The sequence below is a fragment of the Microcebus murinus genome, chromosome 14, assembly GCF_040939455.1.
Source record: "Microcebus murinus isolate Inina chromosome 14, M.murinus_Inina_mat1.0, whole genome shotgun sequence".
Classification (NCBI taxonomy): Eukaryota; Metazoa; Chordata; class Mammalia; order Primates; family Cheirogaleidae; genus Microcebus; species Microcebus murinus.
The window spans coordinates 52396049-52418132 of NC_134117.1; the positions used below are offsets into that span (position 1 = coordinate 52396049).

At 57.5% G+C, this 22084-nt stretch overlaps 1 protein-coding gene across 4 annotated transcripts in view; it reads left to right on the plus strand.

Moving 5' to 3' along the window:
- LOC105870203 (uncharacterized) overlaps positions 1-22084 on the plus strand; it is an 84926-nt gene that overhangs the window by 20031 nt on the left and 42811 nt on the right. For all 4 annotated transcript variants that reach the window (XM_012762636.2, XM_076010068.1, XM_012762634.2 and 1 more), the window contains exons 8-14: positions 3855-3881; positions 3971-3997; positions 4753-4779; positions 7835-7900; positions 11782-11889; positions 13954-13980; positions 14810-14845. In XM_012762636.2, coding sequence (XP_012618090.2) covers positions 3855-3881; positions 3971-3997; positions 4753-4779; positions 7835-7900; positions 11782-11889; positions 13954-13980; positions 14810-14845 — 318 coding nt within the window. The remainder of the gene's footprint in view (positions 1-3854; positions 3882-3970; positions 3998-4752; positions 4780-7834; positions 7901-11781; positions 11890-13953; positions 13981-14809; positions 14846-22084) is intronic.

Below are 22084 nucleotides of genomic sequence, written 5' to 3' on the forward strand. Positions count from 1 at the left end.
AAGCATGAGAAAGAGAGGGCCAGAGACAGCCCACACCTGGCGGGTAGCACATGGAGGCCAGTGGCCAACTCCCAAACTGCACTGGCATGGCCCTTCAGGCACAAGCTCACATCAGCACTCGCTGGGGACACTTCCTCCAGGAGATGCCATTTCTGCGATCCTGATGTTCCTTAGGGCATCATGACCCTCCCCAGGGCCAACCCTGCCCTGAGCTGCCCCAGGACTGCAGGGGCCCCTGCCCCAACGGCACGGCACGGTAGCAGACCTTTGCCCCACCTTCCCCCTGGCCCTTCCACCTTCTGTGAGCTTTTGAAAGGAATCTGCCTTCTCCACGGGCCACCCCTGCAGAAGGGAACCAGGGTGCCCACCCCCCAGGAGCAGTGAGTGGCCTAGTTCCCAGCAGGGACTGAAGGGCCGTTAAGAGCAAATGGTCTGGCCCCTGCTGGGATGCATTCCTGCCTTCTAAGTCCTGGGTCACACCCCTATTGGCAGGGACCACGGCCTGCTCCACAGGGCTGGCCGGCCTGGGATCTGTGTGGGGTGGTGACTCCAGCCCGGCCCTCCCTAACTTGCCGGGGGACCCTTAGCAACTCAGCTCCCTCCGGTCGCAGCCTGCCCTCTTGCCTCAGCCCCAGCCAACAGGTGTGAGGTCTGCTGTGTGGTGGGCACTGGGCTAATGCCTCATCTCATTTAATCCTCACTGTCCCTGCCGCCCCGTAGCCCACAGTCCAGTGGGGGAGATGTGCTTTTAAATAATCACTCACGTAATTAACAAACGGCCTTGTCGTAAGTGCTATGGAAAGGCAGTTCCCAGTACCCTGAGGGGCCTCAGTATAACGGAAACCTCCCCCAGGCTGAGGGGCACAGACAGCTTTCCTGAGAAAGAGACTTTTGAAATGGAGCCTGAAGGATGAGGATTTAACCAAGAGAAAATAGAAAAGGGGGTGGGAAGGAGCATTCCGGACACGGGAGAATAGCATGTGCAAGGGCCCTGAGGTAGGGAAGTCCTTGCCACGTGCACAGAGCTGGAGGAAGGGCAGCAAGGGGCTGGGGGCAGTGGGTGGAAGAGCTGTCATTGGGACCAGGTCCCCCAGCAAGCTCTCCTCTCTGTCACAGCTACCTCCACTGCAAATGCATTTCTTCCCGCCCCTTCCCTCTTCCTATGCATGCTGTGCACGTGCGTGGAGTAACGGAGACCCAGGCAGGGGTGAACCTCCATCCTGCCGTTGCCATGGGGACACCAAGGGTTAGATGCTCATCCCACCAGCCCTCTCGTCCACCTTCTTCCCCTCCTGGCTACCCCATGCAGCCACGAGGTAGCCCAAGGCCCCCATCCGGGAGATAATAATAACGGTCACCCACTAGGCACTGTTCTGTAATCCTCATAACAGCATATTATCCCTTCACAAGAGGGGAAGTTGAGGCACAGAATGGCTAAGTACGTTGCCTGAGGCCACACAGCTCCTCAACACCAACGCTGAGATTCAGACCCATGCGGCTGGGTCTTCCCTTTCGGCCACGCCGCCTCCTGCTGCCAGCACCCTTTGACCTGAAGGAAAGGACCCCTTCCATAGGCTCCCCTTGTCCCCTCACTCGGCCCACGCCAGTCCTCTGCCCCACCCACTCTACCCTCGTGAGCCTTCCCTGTCTGCTGGGGCCAGAGCTAACGCAGGGAAGGGGCAAGGCCCTGCCATCTCCCCTGAGCCCACATCAGTGCGACAGATCCCCTGTCTGCTCACCGTCCATCGAAACCCGACAGTCCACAGAGCCATCAGACCCCTGTTTGGCTTGGCACGGGGACCGAGCCATTCATCCTCCACTGCTGTCGGGCGCAGCGATCTCGGCCCACTTGTCATCTGTCCGTCCCCCGCTCCCTCCCTCCCCAGGGGGTTCCCCTCTGCTGGGCGCCCAACTCAAGTACCCTCCTGTGTTTGCACCCCCACGTCCTCGCCTGTCAGAGGGGCCACCTCTGCCCCACCCACCTCACGGTAGCCCCAAGGACCTGAAATGAGGAGTTGAGTGGACGCAGTTGGGGGTCCCAGAGCCAGGAGCGGCATAAGGACTCTGACCCCAGGCCACCACCCACAGGGCTGTCCCAAGCGTGAGGGTGTCCCAGGCACTTAGAGCAGTGGCTGCACACGGGAAGCACACGAGCCGCCTCCCCATGCTCCGTGGTGGCTAGTGGAGGGCTGGTGGCCAAAGGCTGGTGGCCGAGGGCTGGTGGCCGAGGGCTGAGCACATGGCCAGTGACTGAGACTCCGCACAGCTGGAGCTGATGGGTACCACGTGTCGTCAGGCCTCCGATAAACCAAGGGAAACTTGAAGTCCAGATTTTTATTCGCACTCTCCTTGCTCTTAAGTGTTGGCGACTAATTGAAATAAAGCCATAAAGCCTTGTGCGACAAACAAAATACCATGGGTGTCCCCGTGAGCCACCGTTTCAGACATCTGGGCTCAATCCCCTGAGTCTCTGCAGTCGTAAACCTGTGTTAGCTTCCTCAGCCCCTCCCCCACTGCACCGCTACCTGTCCTGGGAGAGCCTACCTGGCCCCTAGGTCCCAGCCTGACGAACCCTGTGCTGCAGGGTTAAAAAGGCTGGCCCCGGCAGGGCGAGGTGGCTCACGCCTGTAATCCTAGCACTCTGGGATGCTGAGGTGGGCAGATTGCTCGAGGTCAGGAGTTCGAAACCAGCCTGAGCAAGAGCGAGACCTGTCTCTACTATAAATAGAAAGAAATTAATTGGCCAACTAATATATATAGAAAAAATCAGCCGGGCATGGTGGCACATGCCTGTAGTTTCCACTACTCGGGAGGCTGAGGCAGGAGGATTGCTTGAGCCCAGGAGATTGAGGTTGCTGTGAACTAGGCTGATGCTACGGCACTCACTCTAGCCTGGGCAACAGAGTGAGACTCTGTCTCAAAAAAAAAAAAAGGCTGGTTAGGTTCAGGGAGGGCGGTGCAGTGGGCACAGCTGGACCTCGGGGGTCAGACAAACCCGGGCTCACGCCCCGCACCTCCATTCCCTAAGCTGCAGGCCCCATGGCCTGGGAGAGACCCGGCACCTTCCTCCCAGCCAGCACACACGGAGCTGGCCTCAGAGTGGCTCCTCAGCACAGTCATTTGAGGGCCACAAGGCCCCTCAGCACCAGCACCTGTGCAGCCTCCCGAGAGACCCACAGACACTGGGCCCTCAGAGAACAAGGGTCTACCCTGACCCCGGCTCCCTTCTTAGCCTGTGAACTTGACAAGAAAACCTTGGAGGAAACCCCAAGCCCCCCTGTGCTCCCCAGAGAAGCCCAGAACAGGGCTCAAGTTGCCAGCTTCCTGTGTCCCCCGCTTTTGCCTAAGGGCTTCTCTCCAAAGCCCCCAGTGTCTGCAGCCCTGGCCTGGCCCCACGTCCTCAGAAGCCCTTTGGCTCAGCGGGCGTCATTGGGACCTGGGAGGTAGAAGGCAGAATGTGCTAGTGTCTCCCAGAGGCCGGGCGTGCACCAGGCAGGGTGTCCGTCTCGGCAGAAACTGCCTGACAGCCAGGTGCGTTGCAGGCGCACAAGATGACAGTGGCTGAGGAATGAACGGAGGGTGGCATCTGTTCCTCCTCGCAGCCCCGAGCCGGGGTCAGGACATGCCCAGTCGTGCCCACTGATGGGTGACGCTGAGACCTGGTGAATGAGCCACACGACCCTGAATGTGTTGGGCACAGGAGACCTGACCGTGGCTGGCGGAGCCTTCGGGACTCAGGGACATTCTGAAAAGCCCCTGGAAGCCCCACTGTCCGCCCCACGCCCCACCCCGGCATGCGTCTCTGCCCCGCCGTCGCTGCGCGCCCGCTGACCTGTGTGTGTTTCCCCCCGCAGGGTCTGCCGGGCCCCCGAGGACAGCCGGTTGGTACCCATCTTACCTAACCCGCGAGCCGTTTCGGGCACTGGGCCCTGAGCTTCCGTTTCTAACTCTCATCTCCGTCTCTTTGTAGGGACCTCAAGGACAAAAAGGAGAAAAGGTAAGCGAAATGCAATCGCCGTCTCAGGAAACAGCCTCCCGACCAGTAGAAAGGGGTTCAAAGAGGTTACCTTCAAATTTTAGTCTTTGTCTCCAGAACCAGGGAAGCCCCTGAGCTGCTGTGGAACACACGAGAGATTCGGGTGAAGCTGCTCCGATAACTAACGTTCTTTTCTTGGGATGAGCCTGGCCCTCTTCAGCCTCTTTCTTGGCTCCCCCAGATGTCACCCCACAGTGTTCCCTGACCCACCTCCATGAGCCCCTGGGATTTTGAGGCGCCAGTCTGTTAACCACTGGCCTGGCCTCCGCGTTCTCTGTCTGGCTGAACTTCTGGCGGAGACTGCTGGGCTGGCCCCCTGGGCGAGTGGCACGGGGTCCTGGCGCTCCCAGCTCGGGGTGGGTGTCTGACAGCCCCAGTGTCCACAGCTGCTCCCACCCAGGGCTCCCGTCCGGGGCTGGTGGGTGGGCCTACCCGACGTGGAACGTAACTCCCAACCCGCCGTCATGGCACGCGGCATCTGGCAGAGTCCTGCCCTCGCCTCCACAGGGCAGGCCCTGGGGGTCCCTTCCCTGCTGCCAGCCAGGGGCACGGGAGGGAGTTAGTTCTCCTGCCTCGGAGGGCTCGGGCCGAAACCAGAGCAGCAGGGCTGGAGGGTGATGACGTATGTGGTGTGTCTGTAAGTCCTGGGGGTGCCACTAAGGGACAGTCCCCCCAACAAGTGCCTAACACCCCCTTCCCTTCCGTCTCATTCCCAGGGGCAGTGTGGAGAGTACCCGCACCGGGTAAGTGAGCCCCTAAAACTGAACAGGGCCCTTTGACCCATCCTTGGGGCACAGTCCCCAGCTCAGCCTCATCTCCCTGGGGTCTCCGCACCCAACCGGGCTCAGGACCAGGAGCATACAGCCCCCCTGCACTCAGCAGCCAGAGAGGCAGTGTCGGGGGGCGGTGTGTCTGGTTGGCACAGGTGTGTCCCCACACAGTGCCTCTGTGTGGGGCGTGTCTGCCCCTGGCTGACTGCGTGAGCCCGGTGGCTCTTGAGCTGTGTGCGTCTGAGCCTGTGGCTCCCCGGCATGTCACCCTCTCCAAGTGGCTTGTGAGAGTCTGCGTCTGACTCCCTACCCATCAGGCGTGTGACCTTCCTGATGACCTCAGGCGTGTGTGCGCGCGCACGGGGGACTGTGTATATGTGTGTGTGTGTGTGTGTGTGTGTGTGTGACTGGCGGCCTGCCCTGGCCAACTAAGAGGGACTTTGGGATTAAACATTGTTTCAGATGACCCAAACCTTGATGCCGGGAGATAATCGGGGTGGCCATAAGGATTCAAGGATCAAGTCTCTACTTTGCCTCTTTAAGAACAGAGGAAGCCCTACGGCAGTAGGCAGCAAAGGGGGGAGGCAGGGGTGGGGGCGTTCAGGGCTGAGATGGTTCCCTCCCCACCCCCAGCTGCCTCCTTCCTGTCCCTCGCTCCACCCAAGCATACAGAGCCCAGAGGACGGACCGCAGGGCTCAGTCTGGGAGCAGGGCTGGGCGAGATGTGCTCTGCTCCCTTCAGCACACGCCCGAGTGAGCGGGGACAGGAAATGCCCCTAGCTCCGTGTTTGGCCTTGCTGCTCTCACACCTGGGCAGTAGGGACAGGGAGATGGCATCTTCAGGTGTCCGTCGCCTCTGCCATGGGCCTCGTGGTGCCCAGCAGTGTGCTACATGGTGTGGCTCCCCAGGCCGCCCACCCCTGCCAGGCAGGTCCTGGTGGTGGCATTTAGGGAGTGGAGACAGACACAAACCAGGCTCATAGTCAACATGACTGTAGAAGGCCATCGAGTGGGCCTTGCTGGCAGGGCCCAGCCTCTGCCCAGCCACTCAGGGGGCTGCAAGACATCCCAGACTCTGACCTGCGGGTTCTTGGGCCGGGGAGAGGCCATGTGGGCCTGGAACGTGAAAGGCTGGGATGGGTTTGAGCCGGATGCGGGTCTGGGGGTGGGCCCGGGCTGGGGGACACAGGCCTGCAGCAGCACAGACAGGGCCGGCCTGTCCACAGTGTGTGCTCCAGGGACGCAGGGGCCCTGGTGTTCTGGCCAGCCTGATCCTGATACAATAATAGAAGGTCAGCTGTGTTTATTTGAAACGATGGGCTCACGGGATTGTTATGTTGCCCGAAAGAAAGACAACATCCCCTAGCACAAAAGACAACACAACTGCAGACGCTTTGGCAGTGTGTCACTGGTCCTTAGTGAGTGCTTGGGGTGGGGCAGGAGAGGGCTGTCTGCCCCTCAGCCCAACACAAGAGGAGGGAAGGGCACCATGGCAGAAGGCTCCAGAAGCACCCTGCCACAGGTGCAGGGAAGCACAGCGTCACACCAGGCAGGGGTGAAGCCGGTGGGCAGAGCAAGGCTATGTGGAAGGGCCAGGAAAGCAGGGGCTTCCCGCAATCCGTTGGCTCTCCAAGGGGCCTGCAGGCAGCCTGGGGTGGCAGGACTCAAGGGCAGAGGACACCAAGAGATCCATGTGGTTCCTCCTGTTTCCTGTAGCTTCCCCAGGGAGGGAGGGAGAGGAGGGATGGGGAGCGGGGTGCTGGTGTCTGTGGGCACTCCCTTCACTCTCCCTGTGCCACTCCATTCCCTCCCAAACCAGGAGTACCTAAGCAGCATGCCAGCAGCTCTGCGCTCCAGCCAGATAATTACCCTGAAGGTTTGTAGGTTCTGGAAGGTCTCCGAGCCCCTCTCTGCCCAGAGGCTGCCCGGACGCAGAGCCCACCATTGCACATCGCCAGGCCCCCCAGCGGGTGGGGGTGGGGCTCTGTGAACGGCCAAGGCCCAAAGAGGCAGCGGCGATGATGTGGAAAGGCCACAGCTGGGCTCCCAAGTCCACAGCTGGCCACATTCCCAGCCCAGGCAGCTCCTGGTCCCTAATGCTCATTTCAGGGGCCTCATGTGAGTTAAAGAGCTTTCGAAAACAAGTGGCTGATTACAGCATATGCCATCTTTGTTTTCACGTGGGCTGTAACCTCTTCCTAAAGCTGCAGGCTGCTCAGCTCCAACGGGGAGCGAGATTGGAAGCAGCAAGAATTTCCAGAAACGAAAGTCACATTAGATAATGTTGCCTCCCCGAAAAGAGTGGTTGAACTTTCCGGAGACATCTTTACCCAGCCTCTATTTTCCAGGCCCTGCAGCCCCAGGCTGAGCCCTCAGTAGCACTTAGCCGGTGCCCACACTGGCCGCACCCTCAGCCGGCCCAGCCCCCGGGAGCCGGGCTTGGCACTGGCTTCCACCGTCCTCCCAGATTCGCTGACTCCAGCCTTTCTTATTCAACCAAAAAAAGAACCCCAGGGTCGCCACACATCAGCCCGGCTTCAAGTACCAATTTAGCTGGTCCTGCGGCTCCCTAGCCAGAGCCTCTGAGTCTGCCACCCTCTGTCCACCAGCGGACGGGTGGGGCTGGCCGTGCAATGTTGGGCTGCGTGTCCGGCAGCCTCCGCGGCCCAGCATGGCCAGGAGGGCAGGCCAGTGGAGGAGGCCCACGCTCCCATTCCAGGGGGCTGCTGGCCAACGCCCCGAGCTCGGACCTGGAGGCCGAGGCAGGGTGCAGATGGAGGGGGCCACGCCTCCCCCCAGGGGACGGCCATGCCATCCCAGGGCAAGCTCAGCGCTGCGCCCACAGCCATAGGGTGCCCTGTCCACTCCTCCCCTCCTGCTCCTCATGCTCACACTGATCTCTCTTCTCTCCTCCTCTCCTCCCGTCCCTCTTGGCCGCCTTGCCTTCCTGGTGACCTCTGGCATCGTTCTGAACACCTGCGATCTTTGGCCTTTGCCCTCTGGCCTTCCAACTCATCTTTCTCCTCAGCTGCTGCCTCTCCTCAACTCAGTGCGACTGGCCCCACCCCCAGTCATAAAAAGGCGGACCTTCCAGGTAGACACCTTCCCTCTGCGCAGACCACGTGTGGCTTTCCCGAGGGGCTCAGCAAGCCTTTGGGCACCGCAGGCCGGCTGGGGCAGTAGACAAAGCCAGAGCCCCGCTCTGGTTCAGCGAAGTTGAACTAGACAAAAATGGACCCATGAGCACCATGGGTGTGGAAATACACAAGACACCAGCCCCAGGACAGCCACAGTTACTACCACATGACCACCACTCGTAACAGCTGCCACTGTGTCCGGGCACCCATGCAGCTACCCATGTTCCAGGCCTGGTGTTATGAATTAGGCAAGATCATCCTTATTTCACACATGAGGCAATCAAGGCTTAAGAGGTTAAGTAAGTTGCCCAAAGTCACAGACAGTACACTGCAGAGCAGAGATTTGCACCAGTTTCTCTGCCCTGTGTGATTTGGGGCAAGTTACTTGACCTCTCTGGGCCCCCAGCTTTCTCATCCATAATATAAGGATAATACGTGTCTGCTTCGTAGGGTTGTTGTTGAATATGTAAAGCACTTGGAATAGTTCCTGGCACAGTTTAAGTGCTGTAATGAACGTGAGCTGTCATTATTACTATTATCCATGCTTTGGAGATGAGGAAATTGAGGCTCAGAGAAGTGAATTGATTTGCCCAAGGTCACACACACAGCGAGAGGCAGAGGGGGAAGTGGCAGTCAGGGCTGCAGACCCCACAGCCAGGGCTCTCTCGGTTGGACCCACGTCTTTTGTACTCAGAAATGCAGATGGCTCGGCCTCAGATCCCTTGTCACCTGAGTGTGAGGAGGGAGGGTGTTTGCAGAAGGAATGTAGTCCGCACCCCACAGGTGTCATCGCTCTGAGCAGTTCGCAAAGAACAGAGCAAGCTCACCCTGCTCTCGGAGATCCCACTCAGTTCCAGACCAGGTGGCCGTGCTGTCCTGATGCCCCTTGCCTTCATCACGCTGCACAGGGCCTACCCCCCAGGCACAGGGATGCCAGGCAGGGCTCTGGGCTGCTCTCTGAATGCCTGACGGCAGGGCCTCGAACTCCCAGCCTGACTCCCTAGTCAGGAGCCCAAGGCCCTGGACGTTCAGGCACCTGATTGCAAAGGCTGAAAAATCACTCCCATTGACAGCTAGAAGTACAGAGGGACACGTGACTCTGGTGCTACCCGAGCCCGCAGGCTGCATATCACATTACCAGGCCAAATCCTCGAGAGCCTCCGTGGGCTCCGAGCGCTCACCCACAGCATAGCTACTCAGGAGCCCCCTGGCAGATCAGAGAAGCACCAGGCCCAGCCCACTGTCACCCAGCCCTGCCTGTGCCAGGTCCCACTCCAGGAGAGCTGAGTGCATGCTCAGAGCAGCCATTCTGCCGGACCCCGACAGCTACCTCCCGGCCGTAGTTGTATTAGCTGCTCTGTGTCGAGCCCTCGCCCAGTTCCAGGCACTGCGGTGAGAATTCTGCATGGATTATGTCATGCATTCCCCACAGCAGCCTCCGGTGGTGGAGGTGCCACCCTGACAATCCCCGCTTTGCAGAGGAAGAACTCGAGAGGGGTCTAGGATTCAATCCAGGCTGCTGCATGTTACTGCCTCCCTTTTTAAAAGGAAAGGGTGGTGAAGCCAGAACTTTCGGTGCTGCCCTGACCTGGTTTCCAAAATAGAGAAAGAAGACCAGGGGCCCTAGTCTGCCTGCCACAGATTCTGCCTAAGAATGAGGATTTTAGTGCTGTCAGCCATCAGGGGACATAAAAATGCTTGTCCAGTTCCTATCAATAAACCAATATTGATTTTACAGGCTTTGCAAGATGCTTACACATTGGGTGTAGGATTAGTTGAAAGAGGAAACTTTATATGAGATACGATGTGCTTAGTAGATGGTGCTGGAGGTCATTTCCAAAGAGCAGAGAGTTGGACGGGGAGCCCTTTTTGCTGGGGGCTTATTTGGAATGAATAGGACTAGGGTCTGGAGTTCTGAGTTTGGGTCCTGGCTCCACCCTGAATTCTCTGTGTGACCTTGGTCAGGGAGCTCAACTTCTCTGGCCTTCAGTTTTCTCTTCTGTGACATGGGGATTGTGATGTTGTGAAGATTTTAGAATTTCAGTCAGAAAGGAACTCAGTTATTTGTCTCAGACTAAGCCTCCCTTGCCTTGTGAGTTATCCTTCTCCAAAAATGTAGAAGCGCCATGAGGACTATGAAGCAGCACAGCAATGCAAAGGATTCTGAGGACGTTCAGAGGCCAAGCGGCTTAATCAGAATTAGTCTGGTTGAAAGGGAGGCCGCACTGTTCCCCTCTTGAAGCCTGAGGTTTTATTAAGTCTTTCTTGGTTCAGGAAAGACATCACCACCTGGACACTTACCAATAACCAACGTGCAGCTAGGTAGGGGGCTGGAGGCAGGGTGGCCACCAAAGCAATTTCTGCACCTGCCTCCTCTGCCATGGGCACCTGAGCCCTAGAGTGACTTCTCCAAGGCTGTGGCAGGATGAGACCCAGGCCCCAGAGTAACACTCTTGGACGCCATCTGCCCTAGGATGTTCCAGCCAAGAGATAGTACAAGCAGGTGTTGCTAAAATCTTACATTTCTCATTCCCAAGTCATGCACTCCTGTTCATAATGGCCACTTCTCTCTAGAGTTTGCAGCGAGCATCATCTGCCCCTCCTTCACACGGGGAAGGAGACCAGAGTGCCACGTGGCTTGCTGAGATCACATTGGAACTCTGGCCGCCCATGTCCCCTGCATCCATCCTTACAGGAGCTCTCACACATGCCAGGGGGGTTCTGCTTTTGCCCATCTACCAGGATGGGACCCCTCCTTACAAGAGCTCAGCTCACATCATCCCAGAGGAGGTCATTTAGAAAATGACATAATGGCATTGATTTAGATCCAGGATGACTTTGTCTTGCTCCCAGCCCCAAGATCTGGGTCACTTGGACCAGGATCTCTCCTCCTCCTGAGAGAACACAATGCCTTCCCTACATCCCTGGGCTCACAGCCCATCTTGGGGACAGGCACGGTGGGCGGAGAGTCTGAGCTCAGAGCAGCTGCCTAAGGAGTGGGCAGGGCAGGGGAGGAACAATAGCAACCCCTACAGCATTAGCGCCTCGCAGTTCCAAAGCTTCAACCAGTCAAAGGGTGCAAACTCAACTGCCCTCTGAGGCCAGGCAGACCACCTAATGACACAGCAGGCTGCATATAAGGAGGGACAGGAGGGTGGGGACCAAAGTGACCGGAGGACTCATGCCCCACTTAACGGGGTGGCCACTCCTTGTACCCAGCAATGCCAGGGTTCCCAGCATTTCATCAGAAGCCACCAATCCAAATTTTTTACATAGAACTTCTCGCTCAGTTGTTTAGTAAGCCAAACGAAATCCGTGGCCTCTGAACTAAAGATCTCATCTGATCCCCCAGGCCAGAAAATCAAAGATAGCAAAAAGCTGTGACAGCTTAGAGAAAGGATGTGACTTGCCACCAAAGACGGAGTGACAGAGGCAGGCCCAGGCCACAGACCACCTGGGCAGGACTCCGGCCAGCTGGCCAGCCTGGGAGCAGGCCCTTGGTCAGGCTGAGGGGCTTTCTCTCTCTCACTCCCTCTGCACCTCAGCCCCTGCAGCAGGGCTCCCTGCCCTGAGGACAGCTGCTCTGTGCAGCAAGTCCTCCGTGGCAGCCCGCCTCCTGGGCACCTGCTGTCTTGGCCGTCTTCTCACTGCCACCAGTCCCTGCATGTAGCCACCACCACCACAGCATCGTCACCATCACGCCACCACTCCTCCCCCATCACCACCGCCTTCTCAGCAGAGCCACGGCAGGGCCTTCACTGGGTGCATGGCACGGGGGCGGGAGCTGGTCTACAGCTCCCAGGGTCTTCTCTCTAACACTGGTTTCCACGAACCTCAGGGTGAACAGGGCCAGGCCGGCATCCAAGGTCCACCAGGGCCACCAGGCCCCCCTGGACCGATTGGACCTTTGGGGCACCCAGGACTGCCAGGGCCCATGGGGCCACCCGTAAGTATTCTCTTCCTCTCTCGGTCAAGGTTTGTCCCAAGAACTCTGGAAGCCTCCAAACCTTGAATAAGTGACAGGAACCTAGGTCCCCAGCAAACAGCAGAAACACCTTGGCAAGGCCACGGGACGTGGTGGCCTGTGCAGGGAGCTGCCGGTCCCCGTCACACCCACCTGTTGCACTCTGCTCTGAAAACACAGCCCTGGGACACGTCCGGTCCCTGCCCTCCAGGGGGAGACCACTCATGGCTGTCCTTCCCCACCCGCAGCAGAGAGGAGCTTGGAGAGAGAATTCCCAAGAGTTCCCATCTCTGATGGCTGTCCCTGAGCCCTGGGCTTAGGAAAACCCAGGGCTTAGGAAAACCCAGGGGGCAGTGGACTCTGAAGGAGGTCCCTGGTACCCTGATGAGCACAGCTTTCGGGACCCACGTGGGTTTCACACTGCTGGGGCCCCCTCCAGCTGAGCCAGACGTTGGGCCAGCTAGGTGCCCTGCATCGGCCTGAGGACCTGCAAGGTCACTACTAGGAAGGGTCTAGGGAGGCCACTGGCACCCCCTCCAGGCTGGCCTGGTGGCCATCAAGTCACCCGTTGTCCATCCCTGGCCAAGACCCTACTCTTTCTCAGACCAAGTTAGTACAGCAAAGCACCAGGGCAGGAGAATAACTCAGTGGGTGCCTGGACTTCTTTAGAGAAAATGAGGCTTCCTCCCACAGGTAAGATGAACGTTACACCTTATTGGAGGAGCAGGGGTGAAGGGCAAAACCTGTCTATTTCTTAATAATGTTTTTCCCACGTGGGAAAAGCATAGCCTTTGCTATGGCAAAAGCATCATACATTCGTTGTGAAAGATTTGGAACGTAGGCAAAGAAACACAGTGTTCGTGCACATCTCTGATGGTTTCATGGGATACATTCCCAGAGGTGGGACATTGGGGTCAGGGATGCCCCCAACAGTTAGCCCTCAATGCAATGGCCACATTCAAGATCACCTGGTTTCACACCTGGGCCCCTTGGCTGCCCAGCTGCCAACCTTGAGATTCCTGGTCTGTCTAGGCTAGGGGACAGTTCCGGCACACAGGGCACCCCACTGTGTGCCGTGGGGTGTTTCCCACGGGAGTGGGAAAACCCAAGTTGCTGGGAGCCGCTCTCCTGCCTGCTTGACCACTGCAGCGGATTTTAAATATTTCCATAATTTCCCCCCAGCACCCCAGAGAGGAAGATTTGTCTTATTTCCATCAGTTTTTAGATGGAAAAACCTGAAAGGAAGTAAAATTTAGGAAATTGAACCAAACCAAGCCAAGAAAACCAAAAAGTGCTCAAAATTCACTTCTCTGCTGACCGCTGCCCTCTCTCCGCTTCCCAACACACTGGGCTCCCACTCACTGAACCCAAGCCAGACGGTTTTCTTTTTCGGGTTGTTTATAACAAAACAACATAAAAACAGAAAGTGTATTTTTTTTAAACCCGTTGAAACAGCCCAGACCCAGGCATCGTGGCTTTCTCCAGCCCACGCTTGCTATCCAGACCTGTGCCGGGGACTGCGGTGGAGCCAGCCCTGCCTGGTCTCTGCCCCGGGCCCCTGCAGGCCCTGTGGCCCCCACCACCTCACCACGGCCAGCTGCCATGGCCACGACACCCTCAGCACAAGGAGACAGAGGGCTCCTCCGCAGGCAGGCAGGGCCAGGGGCAAAGCCAAGGCTCTGCCAGGCAAGGTTGGCTTTCCAGGGAGGGGTCCCAATTAGGAGGTGGGTGAGTGGGGATCTGGACCAAACCACACTGGCAATGTAGCACGATGCCGCTGACCTACTTTCCAATGGGCGAGCACGGCGGAGTTGCCCATGGCGCCCACATGGCTACAAGGAGGGACACAAGCCTGTTGTCCCCACGTGCCCTCTGCAGGTCTCCGATCCCCTTCTGAGACCCTCTAGAGCAGTTCTCTTGCATGCCCGTTCTCTTAGTGTAGCTATTTGGGGGCTGCCCTGCCCCCAGCCTCCAGTGTAAGTAAGGCTAGCCTCGACCATTTACCAGGGGAAACCATCTCCACCCACCTTCTTCTTGCTTCCACAGGGCTTACCTGGGCCTCCTGGACCAAAGGTAAGTGCCTTCTGGGTGACTCACTGAATAGGTGGGGAAGTTCCCTGCAGGGGGTGGAGAGCACGGAAGGCTACTGAGGAAGGAGCCAAGTGGGATCTCAGCCGGGAGATGGGTCAAGCTTGGCTCATTTCCAAAACGCACCTTCCTTTTAGGAACTGGGCTGGTTCCAACTAGGATCGCCCTTCTTGTGAGCTCAGGCTGGCGGAGCAAGTCCTCCGGCTGGTATAGAAGGCACAGTCCTGCCCTCCAAGGGCCCTATAGTCTAATTGGAAACTTTAGGCAGATGCCCAGGACACTGTCACAGTATGTCAATAAAATAGTGCTTTGTAAGGTGTCAGGACAGGAGGAGACCTCCAGGGTCACCCGGTCTCCTGTGAACCCTCACACAGATGCCCACAATGTCAAACAGACTCTGCCTTCGAAGCCGGGGACCCTGGGGCTCTGGGGATAAGAAATAGCCCAATACTGATTGTGCCCAACGGTCTTACACCCTTACCAGCTGGGGGCCCTGGGGAAAGTGTCTTGCTCAGGTTCAACAGAGTCATTGGTGGAACAAAAACTGACCCTCGGGTCTCCCAGGTCCCTACGCAGTTGACCCTTCCCACGGTTCCTCAGCCTCTGCAAAGGGGGCTCGTTCTGAAGGGTAGGGCAATCGCTGTTGGCCTCAGAGGAAGCAGAGAGCTGCTGTCCCCGGGACGACTGGAGGTGCGTGTTGAAGGGGCAGGAGGATCTGGCGTCACTGGGAGGAGGAGGGGTGGGTGGGGAACAGCACAGGCCAAAGTTTGACTTTGGGAAAATCTCCTTGATGACATTCTCTTTGTTTTCCCAGGGAGACCCAGGGATCCAGGGCTACCATGGCCGGAAGGTAAGATGAAGGGGGAGGACCCCTCCTCCCCCAGTGGTGACCCAAGTGGGCCTCACACAGTGCACATGGGGTCAGGACTTGGTCATACACAATGCGCATGTGCACACACACCACCCAGCCGAGCCTCCACCTGCGGGAGGCGGAGAAACAGAGGGCGTGGGTTCTCAGTGGCCCAGCAGGACCTCAGAGCCAGGAGGCTCTCTCGCTGCCAGGCTGGGGGGCTGTGTCTATACTGGGGCAGGCCAGGTTCTCACCGGCCCCCTGAGGGTTTGGCAAGTGGGAGCTCAAGAGTTCTTTCTGTGTTGAGCAAGTATGGGGCACGCGGTGGGGTCCAGCTCTGCTCTCTGGTGGCTCACAGTCCAGAGACACAGAAGCATTCCTGCTGCATAAATAACCCCAGCGAAGGCAGGCTTTACTCAATGCTACCATCACAAGGTGCAGGGTGACCATGCTCAGAAGCTGGAGAGAGGAATTCCAGGTTGGGAGGAGTTTGGGAAGTCCTCTGGGAGGAGACAGCTTATGAACTCAACCTTGATGAGTGGACGGACGTATCAGTTGTGTATTGTCATGTCACAAACCATCCCAAACTTACTGGCTTAAAGAGGGTGGTTCATTTCTCATGATTCCGTGGATTGGTGATCTGGGAGCTTTGCTGGTCTCACCTGGGCTCACTCATCAGTCGCATAAGATGATAGATGCAAGGGCGGGAAGGGCCAAGCTGGCCTCATTCACGTGTCTGGTGGTTGGTGCTGGCTGGGGGCTGGGGGCTTCAGTCCTCCACGTTGCTTCTCATCCTCCAGTAGGCTGGACAGGCTTCCTTACCGTACAGCAGCCATTCAAATGGGCAGGTCCCAGTGCATAAGTACTTTTCCAGTGTCTGTTTACATGTACTGGTTGGTGCAAGTCACATGACCAAGTCATGTGAGTCAGTGTGGGCAGAGTCCTGGTCTCTCCTTCTTGGCCATTTTTAATCCACCACTATGGTCCTTCCACCAGAAAACCTGAAGGGAAATGGTATTTTAGACAGGGAAACAATTTGAGCAAAGGCCCAGAAGTGATCATGACAGTAACTATAATAATAATAATTTTATGACAGTCGCTACTTGCTGAACACCTACTATAGGCCAGGCACTTTCTTTCAACGCAAGCTGTGCTAGTTCTAACCCTAAAACCACCCTGTGAGGCTGGTGTGACTATTCTCCTGTTTAACAAATGAGGAAACTAAGTGTCTTAGTCTATTTTGCATTGTTATAGCAGAATACTGCAGACTGGGTAACTTAACAAAGAAAAGAAATGTATTGCTTACAGTTCTGGAGACTGGGAAGCCCGAGGTCAAGGGCCCCGCATCTGGCGAGGGCCTTCTTGCTGTGTCATCCCATGGGGAAGGCGGAAGGGTGAGAGAGGGCGAGAGAGCAAGAGCTAGAGAGGGCCGAACTGGCTTTTATAACAAATCTACTCCCTCAGTAAGGAGCCCACTTCCACTGTAACTAACCCACAGTCACGATAACAGCATCAATGCGTCCCTGAGAGCAGAGCCCTCAGAACCTAGTCATCACCTCTTCAAGGCCCCACCTCTCAACACTGTTGCACTGGGGATTGAGTTTCCAGCACGTGAACTTTGGGGGACACGTTCAAACCACAGCGCTGAAGCTTGCCCGAAGCCTCGTGGCTTGTAGGAGGCGGAGCAGGAGAACAAGTCCAGGTCTTCCCACGGCCCCACCTGCTGTAAGGAGCCCATCCCTGCCCTCCAAACCAGGTTGGGAAGCCTCTAGGGTCTTCCAGGAGGAGAAAAGAGGCAGGAAGGAAAGGCACCAGGGCGGGGAAAGAATGTTCGAAAGGGAAGAGTCGGCCTGCGGAAGCACGTTCCTCATACGCTGCCGTTGGTGGCTGCCGTCACCACGTTGCTCTATGAGTGGCTGGTGGATGAAATGGCAGGACCCGCGAGATCTTTAATTAGTTCTGCATAAACTGAGAAGTCTGTATGGTGTCAGGAAGTGGAAATCAGCCCCCACAGTTGCCTCCATCCACTCACGCAGACTCATAAAATTTATGGCCTCCTGGTGCAACGTGGAGTTGGTTTTCCCATTAGTAGCTGGACCAGCCCTTTCAAGCTGTGAAGGGGCTGCGGGGCGCCACAACGATGCCCTCAGCTGGCATCAGACCATGACGGGCACCCTCATTCCGCTGCAAACTGGAAGTCTGTCATCCAGAAAGGAGCTTGGGGTCTGTTGTCCTCAGGACGAGACATCCTCCACTTAGGGCTGGGTGTCGTGATGCTAGAGTGCCCAGTCGCACGAGAGTGGCGATGGTGGACTCAGATTGTAGGAAGAACCATTTAACCCTGGCTGCGTTGACTTTGCAGGGCAAATCAGTGTGGTCCTGCTGTAGGGGGCGGGAGGCCAGCTCCCGTCCCTGGGAAGTTGAGGTTTACTCAGGACAGCGCAGGCTCCGGGGTGGAAGAGAGATAGTTCTTTTGCATGACCAGGGGGGAGTTGGGGCTGATGGGTTAACCTTACAGGAAGAACACTTCCAGAACAGTAAGAGGGAGCTTCCTCGTACCCCGGTGCATTGGGAGGTGTTCAGTCGACTGGTGTGGGAAGTGCTAAGAGAAGGCTCTTTCAGCTCAGGGAGGCCACGGCTTCCCGAGGACATAGTTGGCTCTGTAGCCCCTAGAGAGGAGCAGCTGCAGCCTTGTAAGGGGTCTTGGTCCCCTTGATCCTCTGTCCAGGTCTTTTCTCCATCCACACCCAGGGCTTGTGGGAAGCACCCCCAAACCGTCTCACGAGCACCCGGGAGAAGACCCTTCCTCCCCCTTCATGTTGGACTTTTGTGCCCATCCCTTCTTTCTCTGTCAGACCAGCCCTCCCTGCTTACCTGTGATAGCCTCTTCTCAGGGACTCCCCAGGGGCGTGACGCTGTGGGCCCCTGCACTCCCTCTCTGGTCTCTGGAAGGCTCACAGTACCTCTGCTCCTCCCAGCCTGTCCGGCACTGGAGCCACCAGCCTTGCAAAGCCAGCCCGCCCCGCAGATGGTCTCTGCCAGGACCCCTGTCCTGCCGCCAACTCACCGCTGCCCCCTAGCCCACCAGAGGCCAGGGGAGGACAGCAGGAACTGAGATCAGCAGCAGAAGGCCTGCTCAAGGACTTGAGGTCATTCCTCGAGAGGCTCGAGTGTCTGTCCCACTGCTCCAGCCCCAGTGGGACAGTGGGTATCTTGACCCTGGTGATCACATGCTCAGGCAGCAGTTTGCTTCTCCCCTGAGAGGAAGAGATTTTTTTGGTCTTTGATGACAAAGACAACTGCAGCAACACTTCACATCTCTAGCTCAGCCAAAGTTCATTTGCTCCCTGTCTTACGTGGGCCTTACCATGGCTCAGTAGTTAGAGCTCATTATCTTGATTGTACAAATGAGAAGCTCAGAGAGGTTAATGCTTTGCCCAACGTTGTACAGCTAGTGAATGTCCACACTGGGGTTAAAAGCAAAGTCTCATAAGTCCAAGCCCAGTGGCCAGCCCATCTTTGCACCCTGGTGCAGAAGCAAATGTCTGCTCAGGTGTTCTCACCCGAGGCTGAACTAACTGTGCACACACCCCCTTGCCCTGTAGTTTCTCTGGGATGTGGAGGGTTATCCTCAACGTCCCTCCTTTAGCTGCCAGTCCTCTCTCTTTCTCTCTCCTCCCTGCTCTGCTCTCTGCGTGGAAGAAGGCGTGGGGAGGAGGCCCTAACACACAGGGTGACTTGGTCACAGACGCTGGGAAGATGAGTTTGCTCCCACCCCACCACCCTGGGGAGGAACGGGTGCCAGCAGGTGGGGACACTGAGCTGAGACAGATGCCCAGTGGCTGCTTTTGAGGTCAGGTGCGAGCGGGACCCATGGGGTAACTGACTGATCCTCCACTCGAGCTTCCCTTGCTGTGTCCCAGAGACTTGACACACATACAGGCAGTCCCTTCTGGTGGCATGGGGTGGAATTTAACTCTCGGCCTGTGCAGCTTGCTAATGGTTAGTTCTGTCCCCCACCACCCCTGCCCACTGGGCTGTGCCTGGTGTCCTCTCAAAGGCCAGCCAGGCCAGCAAGGCAGGCGTCTCTACTGGTTCCTTGAGATCAAAGCCCAGCATGGCCAGCAGCCCCTGTACAGCCCCCGCCCCACTCGGGGCCAGCCCTCCTGCCTAGACACTGCCATCATTGTTGTGCACCCATGTGGTACCTATTTGATCCAAATTTATGACACTGATCTACTTTAAATATGTTGCAAGACGCAAAGCGTGTTTAAAACATTACAACCTTGGCTCTCTTTCGAGAGGATTGACGAGTATTATCAGACCGTATGTGGATCATAAAACCTGCTGAGAGCTTATCTCTAAATGCATCGAAGCGGGTTCATTCATCCCTCTCGAAGTGGGGGTGTGTTTGATGCCTGTGGTGGTCTGGGCGTTAAGCCTCAGGATTTGCAAAAAGGACCATGTCTGAAGCATGTCCCTCCTACAGGCTGTGCAGGTTTCAGACCAGAAGAGGAAGGTCGTGAGAGCCTTACAACTGCAGTTACCCCTCCTGGAGGCCAGCGGGGTAGGGGTAGGGGGCTCCCCAGACACAAGGGCTCCCTGTGGAGGAGATGGGAGGGACCCCATGGTGGGGAACAGATGATACCCACCCAGCTGTCCCAGCCCCCATTCTGTGGCTGCACTGGCCCTTCTTCTCAACCCTCTTCAACCCTCCTGCCAAAGGGACGAGGGTTCTGATCTGCCGGTCAGAGCAAGGGTCCACGTGGTGGACACACTCCTGGTGAATGACAACTTGCGTGGTTAAGACTGCCTGACTTTGCCACATGCCAGGCTGTGCACCAGGCACTCTGCATGCGTCAACTTGCTGAATCCTTGCAACAACCCTATGGGGTAGCTTTTATTCTTATACCCAATTTACAGATGAGCAAACTAAGGTTCACAGAAGATATTTCCTCCCAAGGTCCACAGCTAGGAAGTAGAGAAGCCAGCCTGTCTGACCCCAGAGCCTTGCTCTGAATGACTTTACTACCTGCATCTTATGAGCCCTGGGGGAACCCCTGATTACCGGTAGGCACCCTGCCCCAGCCCTTCCTCCAGTGGAAGGAAAAGAGGTGGGAGTTGAGCCGTTTTCCTTGTTGTGAGAAAAGGATCTTGGCTGTGTTGAGGCCTCTCTCTGAGCCTCCAGGCTCTCCGTGAGCAGCATCTGGAGAGTCTACAGCAGAGAACGCAGGGTTCTTGGTGTGTTTTTAGTCAAAGAGCTGAGGAGGCGGAGTGTTCCACCCGTGGGTACTAACTCTGCCCACACGATCACCCCAGGCAATTGGGGTGGTCGCAGGACTTCCAATAAACCCGGGAGGAGGCAGCTTGTCCCAGCCTTCATGACAGCTACTCCTGAAACCCTCCTGCACCCCTCTGGCTCCCAGAGGACCCGAGTGACTCCAGGCTTCCGCCTGTCGCTCACATGTAGCTGAATGCTCCGTACAGATGGAAGCCGTAGACGCAGGAGCCTGCTGGTGTGGGGACAGCGTTTTCTTTCAAAGCCGTGAAATCCCAGTGGGGACACGCAGGCCATTTAAATTAAAGCAGATCAGAAAACTAAGACCTGGGCCCCAGATCTGAGGCCTCACGGGGGCTAAAAGGACCCCCTCCCCCTCCCTGTGCTCTCTGGGCCCTGTTTTTCCTGCACTCCTAAGTCCAAAGACTAATTAGAGCTGACTTTTCTTTTTGGAACTAACTACAAAATCAACCGATCTCAAATTGAGATTACAAGCCAGCCGCCCTTCCAAAGCCCTGGCCTTCAATGGGGCACCCGACCCCGGTAATTCCCTGGATCACTTCCTGCCGGCCCTAATTACCGGAGGACCTGGGATTTCCGTGGTTCCGGTCCTCTGCGGTGTGGAGGCTGGCTGGGCCGAGGAAGCAGGAACTGAGCCGCCCTCTTCCCGGAAGGGAGGCCTGGGAACGCTTTGGGGGCAGAAGGGCATCAGCCGTCCTCACTCAGCTCTTGCACTCCAGGAAAGGGCCCTAGTCCAGGCCTGAGGCCCGAGCTTCCCGCCACCACCACCCCACTCCCCCCAGCCCTCCACGCCCCACACTCCCAGACAGGCCTTGCTCCTCCCCTGCAGAGAACAAAGAGCCTGTGTGCCCGGCTGCACTGGGCCCCGGGCCTTCCCCCCAGACCTGGCTGCAGCAGGAGCCCAGGCCTCACCTCGAGGAGGGCCATTCCTGACCTGACCTTTGTTGGGCTGGGGGCTGACCTTGACGACCCCCACCTCCTTCCAGACTGTGTCTTCTTGCCAAGTCCCTGCCCAGCTTGTGCTACAAACAGTAAATCACCAATTAAGAGGCCACTCCCGCAGGGCCGGAGCATGGCCCGTGTGCGCTCCCAAGAGCTCACTCCACTCTGTCATCTCTGTGAAGGATGGGTCCTCCCACCTGGAAGCTGGGACCAGAATAGAGGACCTATTGATGCCGTCACGTGCTCAGGTGCAGGGCCCGGCTGCGGAGTCTTAAGTGGCAGCCTCAAGGTCAGACCAAGGCCGGCCTGCAATGAGGGCAGTCAGGGCAAACCCCTCTGTGCCCATCTACGCGTCTCTGCCACCCCTCCGTGCATCGGTTCTTGGCACTGAGCCTAAAAAGCCAGCCTCCCAGAGGGGTGACCGGGGCTGGCCTGGGAGCTGCAGTTCTGCCATCATGCAGGATGGCCCAGAGAGGGGTGGCTGAGAGTCCCCACTGGGGGGACAAGGGAAGGCAGAGGTAGGGGAGATAAAGCCAGGCCTGTGGGTTAGACAGACCGAGAGGGCCAAGTCCCTGGAAGACAAAGGCGGCAGCAATGAGTGAGCAGATCTAAATGGAGCACAGCTCCTAACTGCAACTTTTCAGACAGGATAACTTAAGAGTGGAAGTAGGAAAGAAGGAGTATGTGGATAGGCCGTCACAGGATGTACCCCGGGAGCAGCCCTCTGAACAGAGGTGCGTCACTGTCCTCCTTTGGCCGTAGCCACCAGCAGCCCCCACCTCCCGTCTGCTGCGGGGGGCCCTGGCCTCGGCAACACTGGAGCCCTGACAGTGACAGTGGCCGCACCCCATCATTCTCTGGCTGGGGGAAGCCCAGCTGCGCAGTTCAGCGGCGGGGCGGGGGCGAGCCCACAGGGACACGTGTGAGGACTGAGCCTAATGAGGGTGGAGAGAGCGGCGGGGACATCAGCCGGCACCGCTGCTTCCTGCCCGCTATGG